Source organism: Medicago sativa, chromosome 5 (assembly GCF_051527215.1).
Source record: "Medicago sativa cultivar Bolivia chromosome 5, Bolivia_mono, whole genome shotgun sequence".
In the NCBI taxonomy this organism is placed as follows: domain Eukaryota; kingdom Viridiplantae; phylum Streptophyta; class Magnoliopsida; order Fabales; family Fabaceae; genus Medicago; species Medicago sativa.
In genome coordinates, this window is record NC_140753.1 from 28,521,349 (window position 1) to 28,544,820 (window position 23,472).

The window sequence follows — 23,472 nt, forward strand, 5'->3', positions numbered from 1 at the left end:
ATAATAATTAAATTATAATTAGAAATACTAGTTTTCGCAATATATTCGCAATTGCAGCGGGACTCTTCCGTTTCCGTTTCTGCCGCATCTTCACGATGCTAAAGAAACAAATATGTTGATTTTCAACAATTTTTTTAAATCATGATACGCGCTCATTCAAGTATTTTTAAAAGAACATTCATTAGCGAGTTTTCATTTTCATTAGCAAACTATTTTTTTACCTGTAGGTGCGTTCATCAGGTGGCCATAGGTTAAAGAACACAGTCCCGTATACTTCTTGCCAATATCAGCGCCCATTATCAAGCCTCTCTTTTTGACGACATTGCGTAACATAGCTAAACGACTTATAAACGTCATGGTCGTACCTATAACTTAAAGATAGAGACAAGCAAAACAAAGTCAATTAAACAAAGAAGAAGAAAATAAACAACGATTCTAAAATTGTAAACAGTATCAATACCCTACACTTGGAATAAACGAGAACAAGAATAAAATAAACAACGATTCTAAAATTGTAAACAGTATCAATACCCTACACTTGGAATAAACAACAAACGAAGAAAACAAACAACGATTCTAAAATTGTAAACAGTTTCAATACCCTACACTTGGAATAAACGCCAACAAGAAGAAAATAAACAACGATTCTAAAATTGTAAACACTATCAATACCTTACACTTGGAATAAACGACAACAAGAAGAAAATAAACAACGATTCTAAAATTGTAAACAGTATCAATACCCTACACTGGGAATAAACGACAAACGAAGAAAATAAACAACGATTCTATAATTGTAAACAGTATCAATATCCTACACTTGGAATAAACGAAAACAAGAAGAAAATAAACAACGATTTTAAAATTATAAACAGTATCGATACCCTACACTTGGAATGAACGACAAACGAAGAAAATAAACAACGATTCTAAAATTGTAAACATTATCAATACCCTACACTTGGAATAAACGATAACAAGAAGAAATTAACAAAGATTCGAAAATTGTAAACAGTATCAATACCCTACACTTGGAATAAACGACAACAAGAAGAAAATAAACAACGATTCTAAAATTGTAAACAATATCAATACCCTACACTTGGAATAAACGACAAACGAAGAAAATAAACAACGATTCTAAAATGGTAAACAATATCAATACCCAACACTTGGAATAAACGACAATAAGAAGAAAATAAACAACGATTCTAAAATTGTAAACAGTATCAATACCCTACACTTGGAAAAAACCGACAACAAGAAGAAAATAAACAAGGATTCTAAAATTGTAAACAATATCAATACCCTACACTTGGAATAAACGTCAAACGAAGAAAATAAACGATTCTAAAATTGTAAACAGTATCAATACCCTACACTTGGAATAAACAACAACAACAAGAAAATAAACAATGATTATAAAATTGTAAACATTATCAATACGCTACACTTGGAATAAACGACAAACAAAGAAAATAAACAACGATTCTAAAATTGTAAATAGTATTGTCATACCCCATTTTTTGACCTATTCTTTCTCCTCATTTTCTAAAAAAATTTCAAAAAAAGTCAACATTGACCAAGGTCAACTGTTGACCGAAGTCAACCTTTGACCAAGGTCAACAGTTGACCAAAAGTCAACTTTTCAAAATAAACCTTTTTTTTTCACACTAAATGCATTCCCATTAATGTTTTTTCTTTAGTTACTTGTTTTACAAGTTAACTTCAAATTTTCTTTTTTTTTTATGCATTTTTATTTTATTTTTTTCACATTTTTATTTTGTTACTTCATTTTCAAGAAAACTCAATTTCATTACACTAAACATTCCAATTTCAATTCTTCTCTTTTCTATTACATTTCTAATCACAAACTTTACACCATTTTGTTTTATTATTTTCAAAGTCACAAAATTCATTTTCAAAAATACCAAAAAACACTAACTTTAACAAATTCACCAAAAATGCACATTCCACTCCCATTTCATTTCTTTCCCCACAAATTGTGCATCTAGATTCTTCACATGTAACAACTAATCATTATCCAACACATCATCACTCACCACCAAAAATCATCCAAAAAGTTCCAAAAACCCTTTTTTTTTTTTGCAAAATTCCAAACTACCCTTCCGTCTCCAGTACGCGAGCCTTATGGGTCTCGTACCGTACGAGAGCAGATTTTTTTCTTTTTTTTTTTGTCTGCAAAATGATTATAGCCATTGGATATTTTTGAAAGGCAATGGTTGGTTGTGATCTAAATGTATCTTGACTTACCATTAAATTATAATATTAATTAGTAAATGGTGTTTTGGGAACTGTGTTGAAAATTTGGAAATGTTCCCCACGAAAGGAACGATTTATAGATATTAAAATGTAACATTTTTATTATTCAAAAAAAAATGTAACATTTTTATAAAAATTTTAAATTATTGATTATACACACCATTTTAATTTTAATTCGTAACAAACGGTCTTACGAGGGTTGTTATAATTTTAAAAAAATCACTTTAAAAAACATTATATCGATAGTAGCAAAAAGACGAGCATTCACGCGTCCGTTTTTTCCCTCTTTTTATTGCACTAAAATTTTAAAATTATGAACTTTGTTTTCAATGAAATTTTGATTTTGATTAAAAGTATAAATATAAATGATTGTTACTGTCAAATTATAAAAAATTTTAAAGAAAAAGGGGAAATTTTAATCAAGTGCTTATAAATATAAATATAAATATGGAGACTCAAGATTAGGATCATTAGAATGTGACGAATGCCAAATTTTAAAGAAATCACATATATTTCATCGATATGATTTTTTATGGATGATAGAGCATGCATCAAATCTTTTTTTGGTTAACTTTTACTAACATGATTTCACATTAACTTAATTATTTTTCTATGCTAATATTTATTTAATTTTTTTTTGTTGGTGATATTCTAAGGGATCAAAATTCAATGCACTGTGTGAAGCGGCAATGTTACAAAATATCAATCTATGTTATTATAAAAAAATAATATCAATCCACGTTGATTGATGTAATATGTTATGAGATAAAAAATATCTTAATTTCTAATAACAACTATAAATTTAAACCAACTTCCTATGAATATATAATATTTTATAAAACTATAACCATTGTGAAGCCATATAATTTTTTTTTAAGGAGTTAATTTATATTTCTTTTGTCTATTTATTCGTTATACTTTTTTTTGGGGGTAACCATGATATAGGTTCAAAAATTCCACTATCGTTAAAGATGACTAATCTCTGTTAGGAATCGGTGGGGCACAAAAGATGAGTTCTTCCTTCTCAATTGATTTTTTTCTCATACGCATGAGCCACTAAACAAACCCATGACCACATGTTTAAAGAGACCCAAACCTCTTACCACTTAAACTAATTCATTATTGATTTTGTTACACTTTTTATTCTTGCATCGGACATTCATCTCACCATTTATATTTATTTTTAAGATATTATTATAATTATAAATTTAAATAAATTCAATTCAATTCAATTTAATATAGTTACACGTGTATTCGTGCACACATACTTATTTAATATCTAACCCGGGCAAGGTCGGGCTCTAAACTAGTTGAAATAGATAATCATTATTAGTTTTGTTTGTTATAACTTGAAATCAACAAACATTTATATTTTTAGTTTTAATAAAATCAAAATTTCATAAAAAAAAAACACCATTTATAATTTTCAAACGTTATCACAATAAAAAGAACGAAAAGATGGACACGTGAGTGTCCGTCTTTTCGCTAGTAGTAGTAGTAGTAGTAGTAGTAGTAGTAGTAGTAGTAGTAGTAGTAGTAGTAGTAGTAGTAGTAGTAGTAGTAGTAATAATAATAATAATAATAATAATAATAATAATAATAATAATAATAATAATAATAATAATAATAATAATAATAAAGTAACACTTCGATTAAAAAAAATCTCAAAGTATAAAGAGAGAAAAAAGTCTTGATTGAGTCCAAAGCATAACATAAACCGTACCATAATTGACTCAAAGTTGATAAATGTTGATAAATTGAAGTTTTTTTGTTGTTGCTTGATAAGCGAAAATGTTCCACGTCATTTTTTTTACCTTATATACCACAACATATCGTAAAATAAAATAAAAAAATGCTTAAAAATAAATAAGTATTTTTCACTCTTTAGTCCCAGTAAAAAAAATACCCAAACAAAAAATAAAACGGATATATTGAAAATTATTTCTTTTATATTTGCCAACCACATTGTCCATCTATTGATACTCTTCCCACTTCTATATTTTCATTTACTCTTATGTAATTTTTTTTTTTTGAAGAAGCTAAATTAGCCCACCTAAATTGACACTGGGAAGAATCGAACTTGAAATCTCGAGGAGGAACACACTCCCAAATTTCAAGCCAATACCAACAGGCCAACCCAAGTGGGTTACTCTCTTATGTAATTGTTGATGTTTGATTTATTTGATGGTAAAAATAATTGTTGTTATTGTTTCTTCGTATTGAAAAAATTAGTATTTGCAAAAACAAATACAAGCTATATCAAACCAAAATGACTCAAATTAAATTGTGTGTAAGGTTATTGAAATTAAATTGGATAAAATGAGGAGAAATTAATGTGTTTAGAAAATTAGAGGGCCTACTAGTTATAATTAAAAGAAAATTTAATTTTTCAGTGGTTTAATATTTTAAACATTGTAACAAAAAAAAAATTACATTTTAATGTCTCTGAACCGTTCCTTTGAAACATTTCCAAATTTTCAAGACAATTCCTAAAACACCCTTTACTAATTAAGTCAACATACCTTTAGATCACAACCAACCATTGCCTTTCAAAAATATCCAATGACTGTAATCATTTTGCAGACCCAAAAAAAAAAAAAAAAACTGCTCTCGTACGGTACGAGACCCATAAGGCTCGCGTACTGGAGATGGAGCCCTTTCTTACCCACCACTTAACCTAATTTTAGCACTCTTGGTGACCAAGTCACTCCCTCTATAAGTAGCCAACAACTCAGAGAGAGATGGCCGAAATTATGAGTTCACAAAATCACCATTTTCATCAAAAATTACAAAATCTTCATTTCTCCATGAAACTTCACCATTCTTCAACCAAAAGTTCATAAAAACTTCCAACAAACCAAAAACACACAAAAACTCAAGAAAAATCACATAAATTCGTGAATTCAAAACCACAATTTCTCAAGAAAAAGTGATAGTGAGTTAGACCTTTTCAAGGCTCAATTAAGGTGGATTTTGATGTTTTGATACCCCTGGAGTTGTTATGATGCTTTCCCTTTAATTATTTTCGCTTAATTCACTGTTTTTTTGAGTTTTATTTTTTTGGGTCAAAACTTTTTTCTCACTTTTCTCTCTATACAAACATTCACTGTGAAATCTAAGCTTAGATTCATGATCAGCGTGAAAATCCAAACAAAATGGTATTTTATTTTGTAAGATTTGGTGACTATTTGAGTTTTTTCCAAAAAAATCAAAAAATGGAGGTGTTTATGTTGTTGTTGTTTACGTGAAAGAGAAGAAGGTTTGGGGGAGAAGAAGTTGACTTTTCTCCCCCTTGACCAGTGGGACCCATTCTTTTTGTCCTATATGCAGCTTGCTATTACATCCCATCTGTTTTAATTCTCATCATGCTAGGTTCATTATCTATACTTCCTCTACCCGCTCCTCCCACTGATGGAAATCTTGGTCCTCTCTCCATCGAGGAAGCAGCACCGATGAAAACTGTTGCCACACACACTAGAACTATTGGAATAATTCACCCCCCCTCCAGACATTAAAACCATTATTGATAAAGCCTCTCAGTTCGTTGCTAAAAATGGTCTTGAATTCGAAAAGTTGATTATTGCTAATTATGCCGGCAATCCCAAGTTTAGTTTCCTCAATCAAGCTGATCCCTATCATGCATATTATCAGCACTCGTTTTTTGAGTTTCGTAGTCAGAATCAATCTTCTACTCAACAACCTCGGGATTCTGCTCCATCTGCACCGGAAACAGATAGTAAAGATGTAGGAACTACGGAGAAGCCTGATATTTCTGCCCACTTTAAACCAATAAGGAAAATACTTGATCCTCCCGAGGCTGAGCAGTATACAGTTAGGCTTCCTGAAGGCATTACAAGGGAGGAGCTGGATATAATAAAGCTTACAACACAATTTGTGGCTCGTAATGGGAAATCCTTTTTGACAGGATTGACAAGTAGGGAGATCAATAACCCCCAATTTCATTTCATGAAACCAACTCACAACATGTTTACATTTTTCACTTCCCTTTCCCATGCATATTCAAAGGTTTTGATGCCTCCAAAGGGGTTGACAGATAAGCTAAAGAAGAGTGTACCCGACATGACTACCGTGCTTGAAAGATGTGTGAATAGGCTGGAATGGGAGCATTCACAAGCGTGCTAGAAAAAAGGCTGAAGATGAGATAGAGCAAGAAAGAATACAAATTGCTATGATTGATTGGCATGATTTTGTGGTGGTTGAATCAGTAGACTTTGCTGATGATGAGGATGACGAATTACCTTCTCCATTGACCCTTGAGGAGGTGATAAGGAGAAGCAAGATTTTTGAATTGCTATCTTTTGAATTCAGTTTTGATGTGGAATTATAAATGTGAATTTTTTTTTTTATTTTGAAAATTATTCCGCTGCGACGTTTAAAATTTAAATGAAGTGTTTTTGAATTGAAGAAGATGTGTGACACCCTTGCATGTTAAATTAATTATTGTATTTTTATTAAAAAAAATAATGTGTGGGGTTTAGGGTGTTACATGTAATAAACAACATTATCTGAGTTCATTTTACGGAATAATCCCGAGTGGAGTAACCCCGGAATTTATTCCCATGACATAACCGGTGAAATCCCTATCTGAGGCTAAAACCGGATTCCTCTTAATGTCGTACGGGCCTACCTTGCGGAGCGTATCCCGTCCCATAACGTGAACCTCTTGTATCATCCCCCTAGCGTGGATAACAAAAGACACAACATGTTCATATTTTACATAAACTTGTTCTTGGATAAGAAGCATTATAACCTCAACTTACGAATTGATTAGTTACCACGGGTCCGTAGCCTACCCATATAGCGGTAAATAACCACTTAATTATTCTTGTTCATACATAAACCTAATATGCTTAGGATGACATAATGGCATGACTATTCTAAACTATCTAAGTTGAGGTTCTATGAGTTACCCCTTGCTTAAGAATTAGGGTCCTACCCAACATGACTTATACATAATCATACTCTCATGTGCCATATTTTGCTTAATAATGTTAATACTTGCTCATTACTTTTCTTTCAATAAAGCTTCAATAAATAGCATATAGGTCCTTGGTATTGAGGGGTTCATGTTTTAGGAAAATACTGCAAAAACCGGACCTCTGACGACACTGCTAACCCACAGAACGAGTCGACAACACATGTTGTGTTGTCCAACTCGCTTTCAACTTGCTTTAATGAAAGAAAAACATATTTTATTCTTTGCATTTTTTCAGGAAAAACATACCTTTCGGAAGTTGTGTTCAGATAATCATTCATCACATTTACAACATTGCCTAACTTACCTCGTTACACTCAAGCGGGACAAACTTGGAGAAGATAGCTCATAACTCTTTTCCATGATACACATTTGTATCTCCTAAATCCAGAAAGGTTGGTCAGGACATTTGCCCACTCCAGTCGTCACATGAATGTACGTTGCTATAAATTTGAAACATTTCTAAACAAACAGTCAAGTTAAAGTTATTCACACACTTTGAGGACTTTTGGGGTTATAATGTGGCTGAGGTTAAGGGTGGATATATTTGAGAAAGTAGGCTAACAAAGAAACTTGGAGTTAGATTATCAACCTAGGAATTCCTACTAAACATTGATGTGCCAACCTCCCTTCCTTAAATCAAACAAGATGGGTATTAAGTAGAACTATATTTATTATCTTTATCAACAACATAAATAAACTATTATTTTTCAGTGGCCAAATTTTTATATGTTTTTGGCTCTTGAATTTTTTTTCTTTTTCTATTTTTTTTGTGTGTTGACCCATGGTAATCTATATTTTTTTCATTTTTTTCTTTTTGATAAATAAGTTCTATTGGTACCCCACCTCAACCTTAAAATGTTGCTAATTCCAACTAGCAACCCCAAACTTAGTTCAAACCATACAAAGTCAACATAATAATCTATCTAACTCCAAGAGAAATCAAATAGATTGCATTTAAGGTTCAGGATTGTGACATGATTCGTCACTTAGTAACAACAAAGGAAATTTGCACTCGGAGGCTCAAAATGATTTCACAAAGGATAATAAGAATATAAAAGGGTGGCTTGAAATGCTCAAGGTACCAAAGAAAAATTGCCTCGTGTGTTATAAACTTTTCTGCAAAATTTTATTTAAAAATATGAACTTTACGTATGAGTTTACTTTAAAGATAGACCAAAAGTGAAGTTGGAAATTTTTTGGGGGACTAAAACTCGAAGAAAAATTTTAGATGGACTAAAACAAAAAGTTAATTTATAAAGACCAAAAACATATTTAACCTTATAATAAATTATTATCATTTTGAATAACACCAATAAAATAGCATTCTTACAGTCAAATTTGCTTAAGCTATAATTAGAAGGAGAAAAAGTCAGCCCAAAAGAGTTTACTTTCTTTATTTATCTATACTATATATAAAGAAAATAATCTCTTTGAGCTCTTTTGGGTTGACTTTTTCTTTTTTCAAAAATACCCTCAATTTCCAATACAAATAACACATGTTACAAATAGATAAGAATAAATTTAAATATTAAAATAATGTGTTTTGTTAGATTGTTGTTTGTGTCATTAAAAAAAAAGAATAATTTAGATTATATTTTTTTTGTTATATTGTTGGTGTCATTGAAATAGATAATCATGGTTAGTTTGGTTTTGTTATGTTAAAACTTTTTTTTGGTTACATTGTTATGTTAAAATTTGAAAGCAACAAAATTTATATTATTAGTTTTAATCAAAATCAAAATTTCATAAAAAAAATACCATTCATAATTTTCAAACGATGGCGCAATAAAAAAGATCGGAAAGACGGACACATGAGTGCCCGTCTTTTCGCTAGTATATAATAGTGTACCATTCATAGTTTTCAAACGATGGCGCAATAAAAAAGATCGGAAAGACAGACACGTGAGTGCCCGTCTTTTCGCTAGTATATAATAGGGAAAAGACGGGTACTCACGTGCCCGTCTTTCCGCTTTTTTTATTGTGCTAACGCGTGTACATTATCAACGATATTTTATATAAATTTTGTGTTTAAATCACAAACGATATTTTGTATAAATTTTTTATATAGATTAAAATTATAAGTATAGATATTTTTTTTTTGAAGAATATAAGTATAGATATTTGTGAATTCCAGATGTAATAAACTCAACATACCATATTTATCTTACTTAAAAAAAACCATATTTATCTTTTTCAATGACAACAATTATATAATAAATATAACAAAAAAAATTATCTTTTTTAATAACATCAACAATATAATATTGTTATAGAAATATTTGGTTAAGCGTATAATTGGAATAACTAAAAAGTCAGCCCAAAATTCATCCAAAATCTCCTAATATCTTTCTTTATATATAGTATAGATATTATTATTTGAGGGGATTATTTTTATTATTATTATTATGTGTTTATTTTGAATGAATACGAAAAAGTATTGAATGATATCATGGTATGATGGTCCAACATAAAAAGGTTTTGCAATTGCACGGTTTATAATGGTGGGAATGCACAAGTCACAAGTGAAAATGGTTGTCTTGTTAAGATTGTTGGTAATACTAACATGGTGACATGGGAAATCAAACGAAATCTCTAACAGCCCCCTATTCTTTCGGACGCTCCAATGACCGATTTTTCTGGTCACCCTCTAGTGCTCACCAATGTGTTATATCATCATCATTTTCTTCCAATGTGTATACATCTCTCTATTGATTGTTTAATCAACGTAATTTGGATTGTGAATTCTTCAACTTGTATTACAAATTCAATCTTCATTGTATGAGTTTGTTTCTTCAATTATATCCTTTCCCTTTTCACATTTTTCATTGCTACCTTTTTACGTGAATTATGCATGTTATCATGAATTTACTACAATTGAAGCTCTTTCTTGGGTCCTTGGGTCTAGATCAATTCCATACGTTGCATGTGTTATGTGAAATATCTAGATGATGAATTAAAGGGTATAGGTTGGAATTTCTACATTAATATATGAGAAATGGAAATTAAAGTAATGGTTAAGCTAAAATAGTTGGATGTTATGTAATTTAAGAATTAATATTTTGGTTATATATGAATTTGTAGGATGGGGAGGGTAAAGCTAAAGATAAAAAGGTTGGAGAACACAAATGGACGCCAAGCAACATATGCCAAAAGAAAGAATGGAATAATGAAGAAAGCTAGTGAATTATCTATATTATGTGATATAGATATTATACTACTTATGTTTTCTCCAGGTGGAAAACCTTCATTATGCACAGGGAGGCGCAGGTATTTATTTTTGCTTAATTTGTTGTATGTAACAATTAATGTAAATGGGTTTAAGGAGGTTTGTTAACTTTATGTTTGATAGAACACCAATAGGGCATTTACTTATTTATTGTTAACTAGTAATTGACTGCATCAAATAGTTAAACTTTCCTTTGCCTTGTCACAAGCTTTCAATTCTAAGTTTTAATGGGGCAAACCAAGGCAAGCAATTTCATAAGATGATGGTGCACACTTTTATTCACTTGTACAAGAATTAGGTGTTCAAAGATGAGAGCTATTTTTACCTCTCTAATGTCTTCTTAAAAGTTGCACTCCTCCGGATTTGCTAATTTCGATGGGAAAAACACCGTCTTTTTTCACGTTTGTCCGGGTGAATTCAAAAAAAAAATAGTGTTTTTTCTCATACAGTTGACAAATTTAGAGGTGATCGATTTTTACGAAGATAGTAAAAGGGTGGGAGAAGAAGCTTTCTTCAATGACCATTACAAATTGATCACAACACTATATGGCCTAAGGTATCATTTGATCGTTATAATTAACATTAGCCTAGTTTTAGAAAAAGGAAAATCACAATTGCTTGTATGCCCTCATGAATTATTACTATTAGAAACAAAATTCTAACATTGGTATCCAAATCTTCATTATAATATGGTGACTTTGCAATCTCAAGAAAATCCAAACATATGCTAAGTGTTCATTTGGTACTATGTCGCGTTTCTCAAAAGCACAGTGGTTTTTCACGCTAACGCATAAGCTTACACTTTTCCCTTCTGAATATCACGGGAAAAAGGTCATTGGGACGTGAGATTGGAGTGGAAAACGTGGAACCAAACATGCTATATGTGTGTTTGGATGCATGTTCTCTCACTCTTTCTCACTTCCCTATGCATTCTCTCGGTGAAATCATAGAAGCTACAAAAAATGTGTGAATGGTTAAAATTTTCCAAACACGCATAAGTAATGATAATTCCCAATTGCTTTGATTATTTTTATTATTATTAGAGCATTCAAGGACATGAATTCCTAATGTTAGTTTTCCTTATTTATATGTTTATTTTATAAGGATTGTCATTCCTTGTCTAATTATTGTCTCCTCTACTTTGGTGAATGTAGCAACTTTGAAGAGGTGATTGCAAAGTTTGCTCAACTAACTTCACAAGAAAGGGCAAAGAGGTACATCTAAAATCGCTTGAGATAAGACAAATTATTTATGCATTGTTACCCTAAATACATTAGAATTTGATAAAACTTTTCCAATTGAATTTTAACAGGAAATTGGAGAGTCTTGAAGTAAGTCACTTTCTTACAATTTATTCTGCATACATACATCTTTCTCTTTTTTGGTTTGAAAGCAATAATTGTTTCCTCATTCATTCTTAGTAATGATTTTTTGTTTGAGGCCAGGCACTAAAGAAAACATTTAAGAAGTTAGATCATGATGTGAATATACAAGACTTTTATGGCACAAGGTATGTCCTGCTGCAACTAATTTAGCAATGCGTCGTCAATATCAATGTTTTGAAAACCGGACCGAATTGGCTGGTTCAACTGGTTGAACCAAGAGCCAACCAATTCGCTCGTCGGTTTGATTCCATTTATATTGCAATCTAGTTGAATCGGATCAAGCCAGGTCAGTTGAACCGTTGAACCATGATTCAACAGCTGTTGGCCCAACCATTTTTTATTTACTTTTTAACTTTATTTGCCATCCGATTCAAGTGTGACTTAACCATGATTCGCAAGTCTCATTGATCCGATCTCATATCTGGTTTCGAAAACATTGATCAATACATTCAAATTTAATTTCACTAAGTTGAGACACTAAAATATTCTTTGTTTTTTTGTTTTGTTGCAGTAGTCAAACTGTTGAGGTAAACATCTGAATTACTTCTTTTTTTCTCATTTTCTCATTCATTGTTATTTTGTCCTTCACTAACTGAATTTGTGCAGGATTTGAGTGATCAAGCCAAGCTTTTACATAAGCGTATCTCCGAAATTCATGAGAGATTAAGGTGCATTTTATTAATTTTTATTTGTATAATCTATAGTTTCACACTAATAATTATATTATGATGAACATGTCCTTTAGTTACAACTTTTAAGCCAATCTCAAAAATTTGTTTTTTGTTGTATTTTTCAGCAATTGGTCTGACATTGAAAAAATTAGTAGTGTGGATAAACTGGGACAGTTGGAAGATTCACTCAAGGAGTCTCTTAATCAAATTCAAACTCATAAGGTATGTACCTAAATTTCATTGTACCTGATACATTATGAAAAATGTTTTTAATTTATTTAGTGGAGAATCAAGGTTCTGAACTTAGTTGATAAGTTTGTTTGAAACTGAAACTCTTAGCAAAATATACAGCTTTTGTTTGTGTTTATATCTAGTCTGTATAAACAAATTGAACAAACTACTAGATGATTTCTTTAAGCAAAAAATCTGGTTTTGATGTTTGGACACAAAAATTGTATTTAGGCCTTGTTTGGATAAACAGCTGAATTAAAAACTAGCACGGACACTCTTTGGATTAGACATGTTTCGGTGTCGGATACGTGTCGTGTTCGACACTGACACATATAATTACACTGAATTTTTTTATTTTCTCAAATTATTAGCGGTGTTGGTGTGTCAGTATTCGTGTCCGTGTCCATGTTCATAGCTTGTAAATATGTTATTTCTATAACAAAAGATAAAATAAAGTCAAAAAACTTTCATATTACTGTCCTGAATAGCTTACTATAATAAGCCAAAAACAATTTATAGATATGCCATAAGCTGTTTCAATAAGCTCTTTCAAACAGTCTCACAAATGCTATTATTAATTGATCGATAAACTCAAATAAGTTGATCCAAACAAGCCCTTATTTTAAATAATTGGATAAATGCAATGATAGTAATTTATATACCATACTATCCTCAATAATGACTAACTCTGCATACTTTGATAGGAAAATGTACAAAAGCAACAACTGGCATCATTGCAATGCAATAATCAGGTAAATAATTGTTTTAGGGTAATTAATTTTCTTTTGTTTTTGAAACTTGTTCTCATGATATAAAAATAAAAACATGGCTGAAATTTCTCTATCTTCTAGTTCAATGAATTGCAGCTTCCCTACAAAATGAGTCACCAACAGCATCTTCAATCTCTGTCTTGGATGGTTAATGGTGACAGCCAGAATTTAGTGTTACCTGAAGACTCAAGTTTGCTTCTCCACAAGTGAGTTGTTTTTTCTGAAGTATATGTATTGAATGCATCAAAACACTATCTTTGATATTCTGATTTTTGAGTTTGCTTAATCATTTTGGTAGTAAGTTAATGTTAAAATTATTTTAGTTACAATAGAGGCAAATAAAATCATAGTGGAATTGATGAATCGTATAATAAACATTATCCAATGCCAATTTCGGTTGGCTATTCCATACAGAGCTCGCTCTGGTTTTAAATGGGCCTCCACAAATGGATGGTGAAATTTGACCTTCAGATTAGTCGATCGTTATACCGGTTACTGAGTTTTCAAAAAAAAAAAAATAATAATAAATATTGTCTCTGTCTATAACTTATAGGCTTAAAGATATTTTAGCCAATGAAAATTTATAAATTTTCACTTTTAATCCTTGTAAACACAAGTTTTTGTTTTGTTCTAGTAATATTTGTTTATGCTTGAATTAGTCCTTACTTATAGTCACGTGTTATGAACATAAGTTAATTTAGTCCACATTTTTAGGGATTAAAACCAACATCAACAAATATGACAGAGACTCAAACTAAAACAAAAAGCAATTCTACATGCATCTTAGAGACTACCTTTACAGTTCATTTGTATTAATCAACGAAACAAAGACACTCCTAATATTAGGTGTGTTTCGGTGTAGGACACGTGTCAGTGTTTGATACCAACATCGACACGACACCTATGGTTACACTAAATTATGTCTTTTCTCAAATTATTATCCTTGTCAGTGTGTCGGTGTCCGTGTCGTGTCTGGTGTCCATGTCTACGTCGGTGCTTCATTGGTATTAATCAATAAAGTTGATCATGGTGGTGTTCTTTATTTATATTAAATTGAATATATTTCAATATTTGTTTCTAACTTTACTTATCAAACTTATTTTGTTCTATCATAGAGATGTAGAGGGCTCAACAAGCTCATCATTTGGAAGCTATGCTAGTTATCTTGGCTCAAGCACCAAAACCAACATGTCCAATTCTGGTCAAGAAAGCTGTATCATTAATGACATGAGCAATACTACTACTGCTCCAGTTAGACTACAACAATTTAATGGACAAGTTCCATACATACCAAACAATTTCAACATTATGAATGATATGAAGCTCCAACCAGTTACAGGGATGAATAATCCACATGAAACTCAAGTAGATAATTATCATGTGAATGCAAATTTTGAAGCACCTAAACAAGGGTTTGATCAGTCTAATAATCACCATGCTTGGACTTCTAATTCAGGTCCTTGTGCTGTTAATATCTTTGATGAACATTTGTATCCTCAGGGAAATTTTCCACAAGTGCATTTTGGATTCACATAGTAGCACTCTTTTTTTTTATCTTCCTTGTTTTGGTATTCCTTCATGATTTCCTTTTGCATTGTTGCACCTTTTGGTAGCATATTAGAATTGTAAGTAAATTACAACACACATAAAAATATTGTAATGTCCCAATTTTAAAAAATTAGTCTGCATTCACCTTTTTGAATGTACTTGCTAGCTTCCTTTTGTTGTTCAAGACTCAAGAGGATACTTTATACTTATAACATTGTTAAAAAAGTTTATAACTGATTTAGTGTGTTGGGAAAAAAAATGGAGAAGGGAAAATTATGGCACTAATTGTAAACTCCGTCGTTTGAGCTTACAAAGTCAAACTCTTTCCATTAAGTTGACATCTCATAGATATAATATATATTTATCATCATAAAATTGTTTAATTTTAATATTTCATTTTTTTCTTTTTAAAGTAAGTTTTAATGATTGTTACAGTTTTCGGTTCCAACCTATAGTTGAGATCTTCTTTTCTATGATGCCATGAACAATTTTTTGCTCCTGATGGCCTTATAACTATTGAGAAATGATATTTGTGCAACCATTTTGAGATAGTCACGGGCTACATTGGTTGGTCTTATAGCATAATAGAATGTACTAAAGATCTACATGCCAACTTTCAACTAAACACTTCAGAAATAATATCCAAAATATTAGGCCAACAACACCACATAGGGTAACAAAACATATGGCTCAAATGTTCAGCAAGTCATTTAACAGACCATAAACCAAAAGTAGCAAGGCAAATGTTCTTAAAATATTTTGCAAAATGCTAAAGTAGGTGGTCCAAAATGTGTGCCAATGATTCGAAAAAACATGATACCAAAACGCAAATCCTCGTGGTTTTTCAACTGGTGTTGTCATCAATTGTCAGTAGTTCCTTGCTTTTTGAATGAGATCGTTGTTACATTCATTGTGGTTTCCCATCAGTAAGCGCATTGTGACCATTCTTGTTGCATTCTCATTCATCTGTTTCAAAATGTTAAATAATTAACAAATATATACGTGGGAATAAATGGTATTGGTTGATCATAATCACAACACAACATTATTTTGAAAGTATCATACCACTCTAATCATGTTGCTAGTGAAACTAATTTGCATGTTCAACCACTCAACAAATCACAATGCAGAATTATCACTGCCAATACAACACAAGAAGTTTATAAAAATATGGTATATAAAGATTGTTCAACTTCAATCATATTCTCAGCTCTCAGCAAGAGTCTCCGACTTTATCACTGATAAAATAAGTGTTGGTCAATCGCTCAAGATTTGGCTAACATGAATCCTAATATGAGATTACTTATGTTGCAAGTCAACATCCCTTTAGAATATAAGACAAATCAACTAGCTTGGAAAGGTGCTGGTAATGGTACCCCTGACCTTCAAAGATTCATACTTATTCAAATCGGACAAATGATATTTGGAGAGTCATGAACGATAAAGTCCCAACTGATGATAAGTTGATCGAGATGAGCTGCCACCTTCCTTCTATGTGCAATTTTTGCTATAATAATGTTGAAACAACCTTCCAATTGTTCTTTGAACTCCCTTATGCTATTCAAATTTGGTGTTGGTTTGCCACAATCCTCAACACTACTTTGTAATTTACATCTCTTGAAGATATTTCGAAGCTTGGCCACAAATCATGGACACCTCAATGCAAAGAGAAATTACTTCTAGTCTACTTTAGTAAACATTTGCAATGTTATCTGAAACCAATAAAGATTCAATGATGGGAAGATTAGCTCCAATGTAGCTTTAGATGGCAACAAGACAAAGAAGTGCTCACATGTCTCTATCTCTGATCTTGTAGTTCTAACAATTGAGCCTTTCAAGCTGATCATGCAGGAGCTGTGAGAGATGTGGATTTGGCTTATGCTAACAACTGGTCTAGTCTTTGGATGAAAAAAAACTAATAATTGCTGGTGATGGTCTTCAACAATAGTTTATTGATTCTTTGGCATCTAAGAAACAACTAGTGTAACTATCTTTTTAGAACTAAAAGAATGAATTTTATGGTTTTGCACATATACTGGCAGGGTAATCAATGTGATGATTATTGAGCTAATCTTGGTTTGCCCTTTACTACCCTTTCTTTCTGGAACTCTCTCTCTCTCTCTTTGTTTGTTAGAGAGAGTTTTGGAAGGAATAGGCTAATATTACCTTGTATTAGGTTTTCATCTTGATTGAGAGGGTTTTGGTTTGGTCTTCCTCACCTTTGTTTCATTTTTTTTTTCCTCAATATTTTATGGTGAGGGCTTTGCTTAAAAAAATATAAAAAATAAATATCAGATAAATTATACTCTTTATAGGAAAATGTTAAGAAATGAATAAGAGACGGACAATAGTGATCTGCAATCACCATGATAACCAACCGCGACAAAGCCGGCGGTTTAATGAGAAGTGGTGTTGACACCGAGGGCGAGTTCACCACCCACATGCTGCGACAACGGATCGGAACGATTTGGATGTGTTGAAATAAGTGGGTTCAAACCTCGATAAGCATACCTCAATATCCCTACCAAACACTAATTGTTTTTAATTAAGCCTTTTTAAATACAGTTTAATTTATCTTTTTTTCGAAGAGTGACACTCTTTTTTTAACGGGCATGAATGTAAAATGTTATTCATATAATAAGTAAATAAAATAAAAGCAATTCTAAAAAATACAACAAATAGGTGAATTTAAGGGAAACGTTATAAAAACTTCCATTTAGAAAAATACAACAAATGGGTGGAGGAGGGAAGGAGAATAATGTGGTCCTCCTAACAATAACCATAAGTACCCCACCCCAACATTTAGGCACCCATCTTGGTTATGAAATCTAACCATGATTTCCATGATTTACCAAAGCTTCATAGATGTGATAAAAAGATGATACTCGGTTCTAAGACATTTTTGTTTTAGATTGCAAAAACTTAGGAAATTTTTGGGGGAGAAGTTAAATTTTAGAAACCTTAATTTTGTTAAATAGGGGGAATTAAGATTTTTGAAAGATTAGTGACTAATGAAATGCTTAATTGCATAATGTTTATGTGAATTTGAATGGAAATGACCAACTTGCACTAACATATCTAACTTAAGGTGCAAATTGACATTTTTTAGAGTTATTGAACCAAGTTGAACTTCAAAACTAAGTTAATGGGAAAAAAAACTTAATTTTAAAAGAATTCATAGTCTACTTAAATATGTTGTGCAATGATAACCTCCATCTCCATGTATAGAAAATTGGATATTGGACAAGTCTTCCCCACTTGTGTTTTTGTTGGATGTTCGGGCATCGTTCATGTGACATAGTAAAATTAAAAGCAACATATTTAGGCAATGTTTGTGGTGAACATGAAAGGATTCCAAGTACACAAGTCATATTTACATCATAAAAAGGTAAGTCTTTGTTTCTCTTTGACATTTGCACATGGGAGATTGTTGTTTATCTATTGGCTGTCTTTATCATACTTTGTCACTCTTGCTTCTTTTTTTTTTTTTTTTGACAGATGCTCTTAATCTCAGCAAATATTCTTTATCTTTTTTTGCAAATTAAAAGTCTACAAGTCCTATAGATTTAATCCTTAAAAAAAAGTCATACAGATTTTTAAAAAAATAAGAAAATTACGCGATTCAAGAAATTTAAATCAACCACTGATTTCAAAAACTTAAAAGTTAAAATTAACATGTTTCGCAAAATATTAATACGTTAGCAAATGTTGCATTCTAGTTAGAGATAACAATATGTATCTGTGGATATGGTTAAGTTGAGCTACCCAAAGATTTCTAAACATTGTTACCATTATTTTATATTAATCTCTTTTTGACAAAGATTTCTAAACATTGTTACCATTATTATTTTAAAGAGTTTTTCACAAACTTTTTGTTGCACGAAGCAGAGTAGGAATAGAACTTGATATCCAAGCTAAAGATTAAAGTTCAGGAGTAGTATTAGTATTAATACGAGGAAATCATCAATTTACTGATTATTAGTTTGTTCATATTTAATTTTGTTTTGTCTTGGGTTATTTATCTTTTATTTATACTTTAATTACGTCTCATAATATGTGTTGCATTGGGGAAAATTATCCAAAATAAATATCATTTCCAATTTTCAAGATAAGTATTAATTTGTTTTTTTAATTTTGTAGTATTCAATTTTGTGTATCACTTTCAAGTTAACATCTTCTATTTAGTGCATGTTAGTGTTTGAATTCTGCTCTTCTTCCAACACATTTTGCTCGCGCCCAACTGAAATACCAAAAATACCCCTGCATTAGTTAAGTAATGCAAGTGTTACAATCTGCGCATCTTAACATGAGCTGCGCAACTTAACTCACGCTGGAATTAACACTTGTCTGAGTTAACTCACGCTGGAATTAACACTTGCATGAGTTAACTCACGCATGGGTATTTTGGGAAGTTCGGTTGAGAGCGAGCAATAACTGTTGGGTAAAGAGCAGAATTCTTAGTGTTTTCCATTCAATTTGTTAGTCAAAATCAATCTTCATGCACAAGTGGATATGGTGCGGTCCATTACCAATATATATTAACGACTTCAATGATTTTTTAGTTTTTTAGATGTGACGATGAAGATATGCTCAATTGCAATACATTAATGTTTAGATTGAAAAAACATGAGAAATTTTTGGGATAGATAGTCAATTGTAACAGCCCTAAATTTGTTAAATATAGGGGAACTTGATATTTAGGGTTGAGTGAATTGTAAAATGCCAAATTACACAACGTTTATGTGAATTTGAATGAAAATGGTTAACTTGCGTTAAGAGTATGGAACTAATTTAATGAACTAGCTTGACACCTTATAAAATTAAGAGAACATATTGAACCTCAAAATTAAATTAAGGGACAAAAAAAAAGTAACTAAACCTAAATTTAGTCATTAATGTATTCATCATTTCACACTTTAAAATGAATTGCTTAATTAAAAGAATTCGTAGTCTAATTCAATAAGAGAAATGATATTTTGACAACCACTTTTTGACAACTTTTGGACAACTTTCTCTCTCATACTCACATGATGTTGTTATCTTCTCTTTTCCTTTTTCTCTCTCCATTGTTTTTGACCAATAAGAAGTGAGAAAAACAAGGTTGTCAACAAAGTTGTAATCAAATGGATGTCAAAATATCATTGCTCATTCAATAAACAACAATACCCTCCATCTCCATGTATAGAAAGTCTTCCCTATTTGTTTTTTGTTGGAAGTTGAGCATCATTCATGTGACATAGTAAAATCAAAATGCATATGGTTGAATAGTTATAATAGTGAAAGCAACATATGACTGCAATGTTTGTTGTGAACAAGAAAGGAATCCAACTACACATGTCATATTTACACCATAAAAAGGCAAGTCTTTGTTTCTCTTTGACATTTGGCATTTGCACATGGAGATAGTTGTTTCTCTTTTAGCTGTCCTTTTCTACTTTGCTACTACTCTATCTTCTTTTTCTTTTTTAAATTTGAAAGATACTCTTAATCTCTAGGTAAAATTTAATTTTCTTACTTTGCAAATTAAAAGGCTACAAATTTTTTAATGACAATGTTAATAAATAGTTTATTGAATTAATATTTACTAATTAGAAGTCTAAAAGACCCACCCTTTCAAAAAATACAAGAGATTTCAAGAAAGTTTAAGTTGTTTCAAAAACTTAAAATTAAAATGTTTGGTAAAATATGTTTAACAATGTTAGCAAATGTTGTTCTCAAAAAAAAAATGTTAGCAAATGTTGCATTCTAGTTAAAAAATTAAGTTACAATGTCCTTTATTATGTTTAAAATAATTTATCTTGAATAATATAATATTGATTCTTTAGCTATATTTTGATATGCAAATATTATGAGTAGTTGTGATGCTAAACAATAAACTTCTTCAACTTTAGCCAACAAACATAACTGTTTCAATTATTATGAATAATACATTAATTAACAAGAGGTAGTAGTAATACTAGCAAATCACACTTCAACTTTCCATTACTTGCTTCATAGGACATTTTACACCAACATACTATTAATCACTCAGCTAAGTTTGCTCACATGTAATTAGTGAAGCAAACAATGCTTCTAACAATACTAATATGGCGGGTGGTATAATTTTCCACCACTTCCAAAATAGTAAAATACTAAGATAATAAAATATAAATGACCATAATCTTCTTTGCTAGCTTCTTTGCCAACTGAAGATTAGAAAAAGACTCCAATAATCAAGAAGGTCCAATTAAATATGAACCATCTTGCTTCAATCAAAATGATGAAAGGCCAATTCAAAAAAAGCCCTTCACATTTTCTAACCCCTAGAATTTCAATTACTTACCAACCAACCCATCTCACCTCAACCCCCAAAACTAGCATACTATCTAATACCCTAGTATACTATTGAGTTATACTAATACTCAATTTAAGAAAATTACATAATACTACTTCATAAATTGTATGTGATTAATTTTAATTAATTACGTGACATAAAACTTTGATATGGTGTGTCTAACGGAATTGGGCACCAGTGTAGGTCTGACCAAAAGACCAACCAGCTGGGGCAGCATTGTTGGAAATGACTGTTTTGCCATCACTTGTTGTAACCTTGAAAGACAAAGCTTGGCCATTAAGATAATTGTTGCTTTGCCAATTTTGACCCCAATTTCTAGACATTGGCATCCACCCTGTTCTTGACCCTTTAATAGCTACTGAATGTACATCTCCAGCACCACCCACATTTGTTACTAGAACTAAGTTGAAGTAGGAATGTCCATTGATTGTGAACCTAATTCCTCCCCTTCTTCTGCAGGGTACCCTACACAAATCCACACAACAATAAATTACCTCTTTTTTATAAACACAAGTATAAATTACTTACAACTTGGCTATTCATTGCTTCCTTTTCTATATAAGTGTCCTTTTTTTAATAAAAAATATTTTATTTTTTAATTGTTGATGTCAGAGTTCAAAGTACTAATATTAATTATTGTTTTGGAAAAAAAAACATTTAAAATTATTTATTAGAGAGGTGAAATGGTACAATTAACATTGAAGGGTACTATATAAAAAGGTAGATAATTTCATCAAACAAATATAACAAAATTTAATTTAATATTATACATATAAATAATCTTCAAAAGTTAATTAATAGTGTAGTTTCATTCATCAACCCATTTAGAGAGAAAAAAATACAGTACTTTAACTACAAAATTACCAACCCCATTAACTAGCTAGATAAAGTTAAAATCTTGTAACTAAAAGAAATTACACTCTAATATAAAACAAAAAGTAGGGAAACTTCCAAATACATATTAAAAATAAAATTAAAAAAAAAAAAAAAAAAAACATTTACAAGTTGAAAGTGACATGAAGGTCCAACCCATTACACAAATTTAATCTCAAAATGCAACAAAAAGTGAAGAAAAAAAAAGTACTATAAAATTTACCTTCTGTAAGAAACAGGAACAATTCCAGCTTTGTATTGAGCAATTCTAAGAAAAACAGGTTGAGCAAGATCAAAGTGTTGCAAAGGAGGGTTACACCATCCTCCATTGTTATTAGGCAAGGCATTGTTTGGTGGACAGAAATTAGTAGCAGTGACCAAAATAGAGCCAGGAAGACACCATTTACGGTCACCAGCACACCTAATCTCAAAGCAAGAACCACAGCTCAAACCACTGTTGAACAAAGCTGTGCTTAAAGCAGCAGTGTTTGTTCCATAACCTTGACTGTATAGGTTTCCATATCCACATGCACCACCTAAAAAAAAATTCAATATTAAACAAATTAGTCAAAAGGGGTTGGTCCAAATTGCTTAAATAGTATAAAAATGTTAACTTTTTTTTTATGTATTATTGTTGCATACATACCCATTGTTCCTGATGCATCACTTCCTCCATAGAAAGTTGCATGTGCATTAACCCATCCTCCACCATAACCATAAGCAGATGAAAACATAGTGAGAAACACCATGAAGAACAACCCAATGAGAGCCATTTTTTTTTTTTGTAATGAAGGGTCAATGAAATGCACTAGTGTGTATGAGAGAGAGAATGTGAAGTTGTGAGAGTGAGGAAAGAATGAAGGGTAAGGTACTTAATTTATAGACCTTTGAGGGGAGAGTGAAAGTAGATACAATTGGGCCAGTTACAAGTTTAACTACCGCTTTTAAAATGTTGGGACCAAAAGCCGCTAGAGGTGAATAAGTGCTTTAAATAGCAGTTAATTTAATAACAGCTTATTAAAACAATTTTTTGAAGTAGTAACAAAAGCTGTTTTGTGGTGGAAAGCGTGTGGTTTTGTTGCTTTCATTGTTAGAATTAGAAAATCTCTAAAAATCCCATGTGGGGTATAGTGGTTTAAGCAAACTGCCAAT

At 31.2% G+C, this 23,472-nt stretch overlaps 2 protein-coding genes across 4 annotated transcripts; one reads left to right on the forward strand and one right to left on the reverse strand.

The window, feature by feature from the left end:
• Positions 1–9,891: 9,891 nt before the first annotated feature.
• Positions 9,892–15,278, forward strand: LOC146921551 (agamous-like MADS-box protein AGL30). Of its 3 annotated transcripts, none has more exons than XM_085714934.1 (11): positions 9,892–9,975; positions 10,364–10,549; positions 11,663–11,722; positions 11,821–11,839; positions 11,954–12,018; positions 12,405–12,420; positions 12,500–12,561; positions 12,690–12,786; positions 13,515–13,547; positions 13,647–13,771; positions 14,681–15,278. In XM_085714934.1, the coding sequence occupies exons 2-11, from the start codon at positions 10,365–10,367 to the stop codon at positions 15,099–15,101; spliced, it is 1,083 nt and encodes a 360-aa protein (XP_085571060.1). In that variant the 5' UTR covers positions 9,892–9,975; position 10,364; the 3' UTR covers positions 15,102–15,278. The 3 variants fall into 3 exon arrangements, with proteins under 3 accessions (XP_085571060.1, XP_085571059.1, XP_085571061.1); XM_085714933.1 differs by having other exon boundaries at positions 9,894–9,975; positions 13,500–13,547; XM_085714935.1 differs by lacking the exon at positions 9,892–9,975 and adding an exon at positions 9,978–10,058 and having other exon boundaries at positions 13,500–13,547.
• A 5,786-nt stretch (positions 15,279–21,064) lies between these two features.
• Positions 21,065–23,167, reverse strand: LOC146921552 (expansin-A10). Its single transcript, XM_085714936.1, has 3 exons — positions 22,967–23,167; positions 22,544–22,856; positions 21,065–21,912 (listed from the first exon to the last, which is right to left on the reverse strand). The coding sequence occupies exons 1-3, from the start codon at positions 23,091–23,093 to the stop codon at positions 21,606–21,608; spliced, it is 747 nt and encodes a 248-aa protein (XP_085571062.1). The 5' UTR covers positions 23,094–23,167; the 3' UTR covers positions 21,065–21,605.
• Between the last annotated feature and the right edge of the window lie 305 nt (positions 23,168–23,472).

Excerpts from the sequence above, each read along its gene's own strand:
- LOC146921551 (XM_085714933.1), top strand. The coding sequence starts at position 10,365 with ATGGGGAGGGTAAAGCTAAAGATAAAAAGGTTGGAGAACACAAATGGA. Across the intron at positions 12,562-12,689 it reads GAAATTCATGAGAGATTAAG|CAATTGGTCTGACATTGAAA; the intron begins GTGCATTTTATT and ends TGTATTTTTCAG. Across the intron at positions 13,548-13,646 it reads CATTGCAATGCAATAATCAG|TTCAATGAATTGCAGCTTCC; the intron begins GTAAATAATTGT and ends TCTATCTTCTAG.
- LOC146921552 (XM_085714936.1), bottom strand. The coding sequence starts at position 23,093 with ATGGCTCTCATTGGGTTGTTCTTCATGGTGTTTCTCACTATGTTTTCA. Across the intron at positions 22,857-22,966 it reads TGATGCATCAGGAACAATGG|GTGGTGCATGTGGATATGGA; the intron begins GTATGTATGCAA and ends ATTTTTTTTTAG. Across the intron at positions 21,913-22,543 it reads GTTCCTGTTTCTTACAGAAG|GGTACCCTGCAGAAGAAGGG; the intron begins GTAAATTTTATA and ends GGATTTGTGTAG.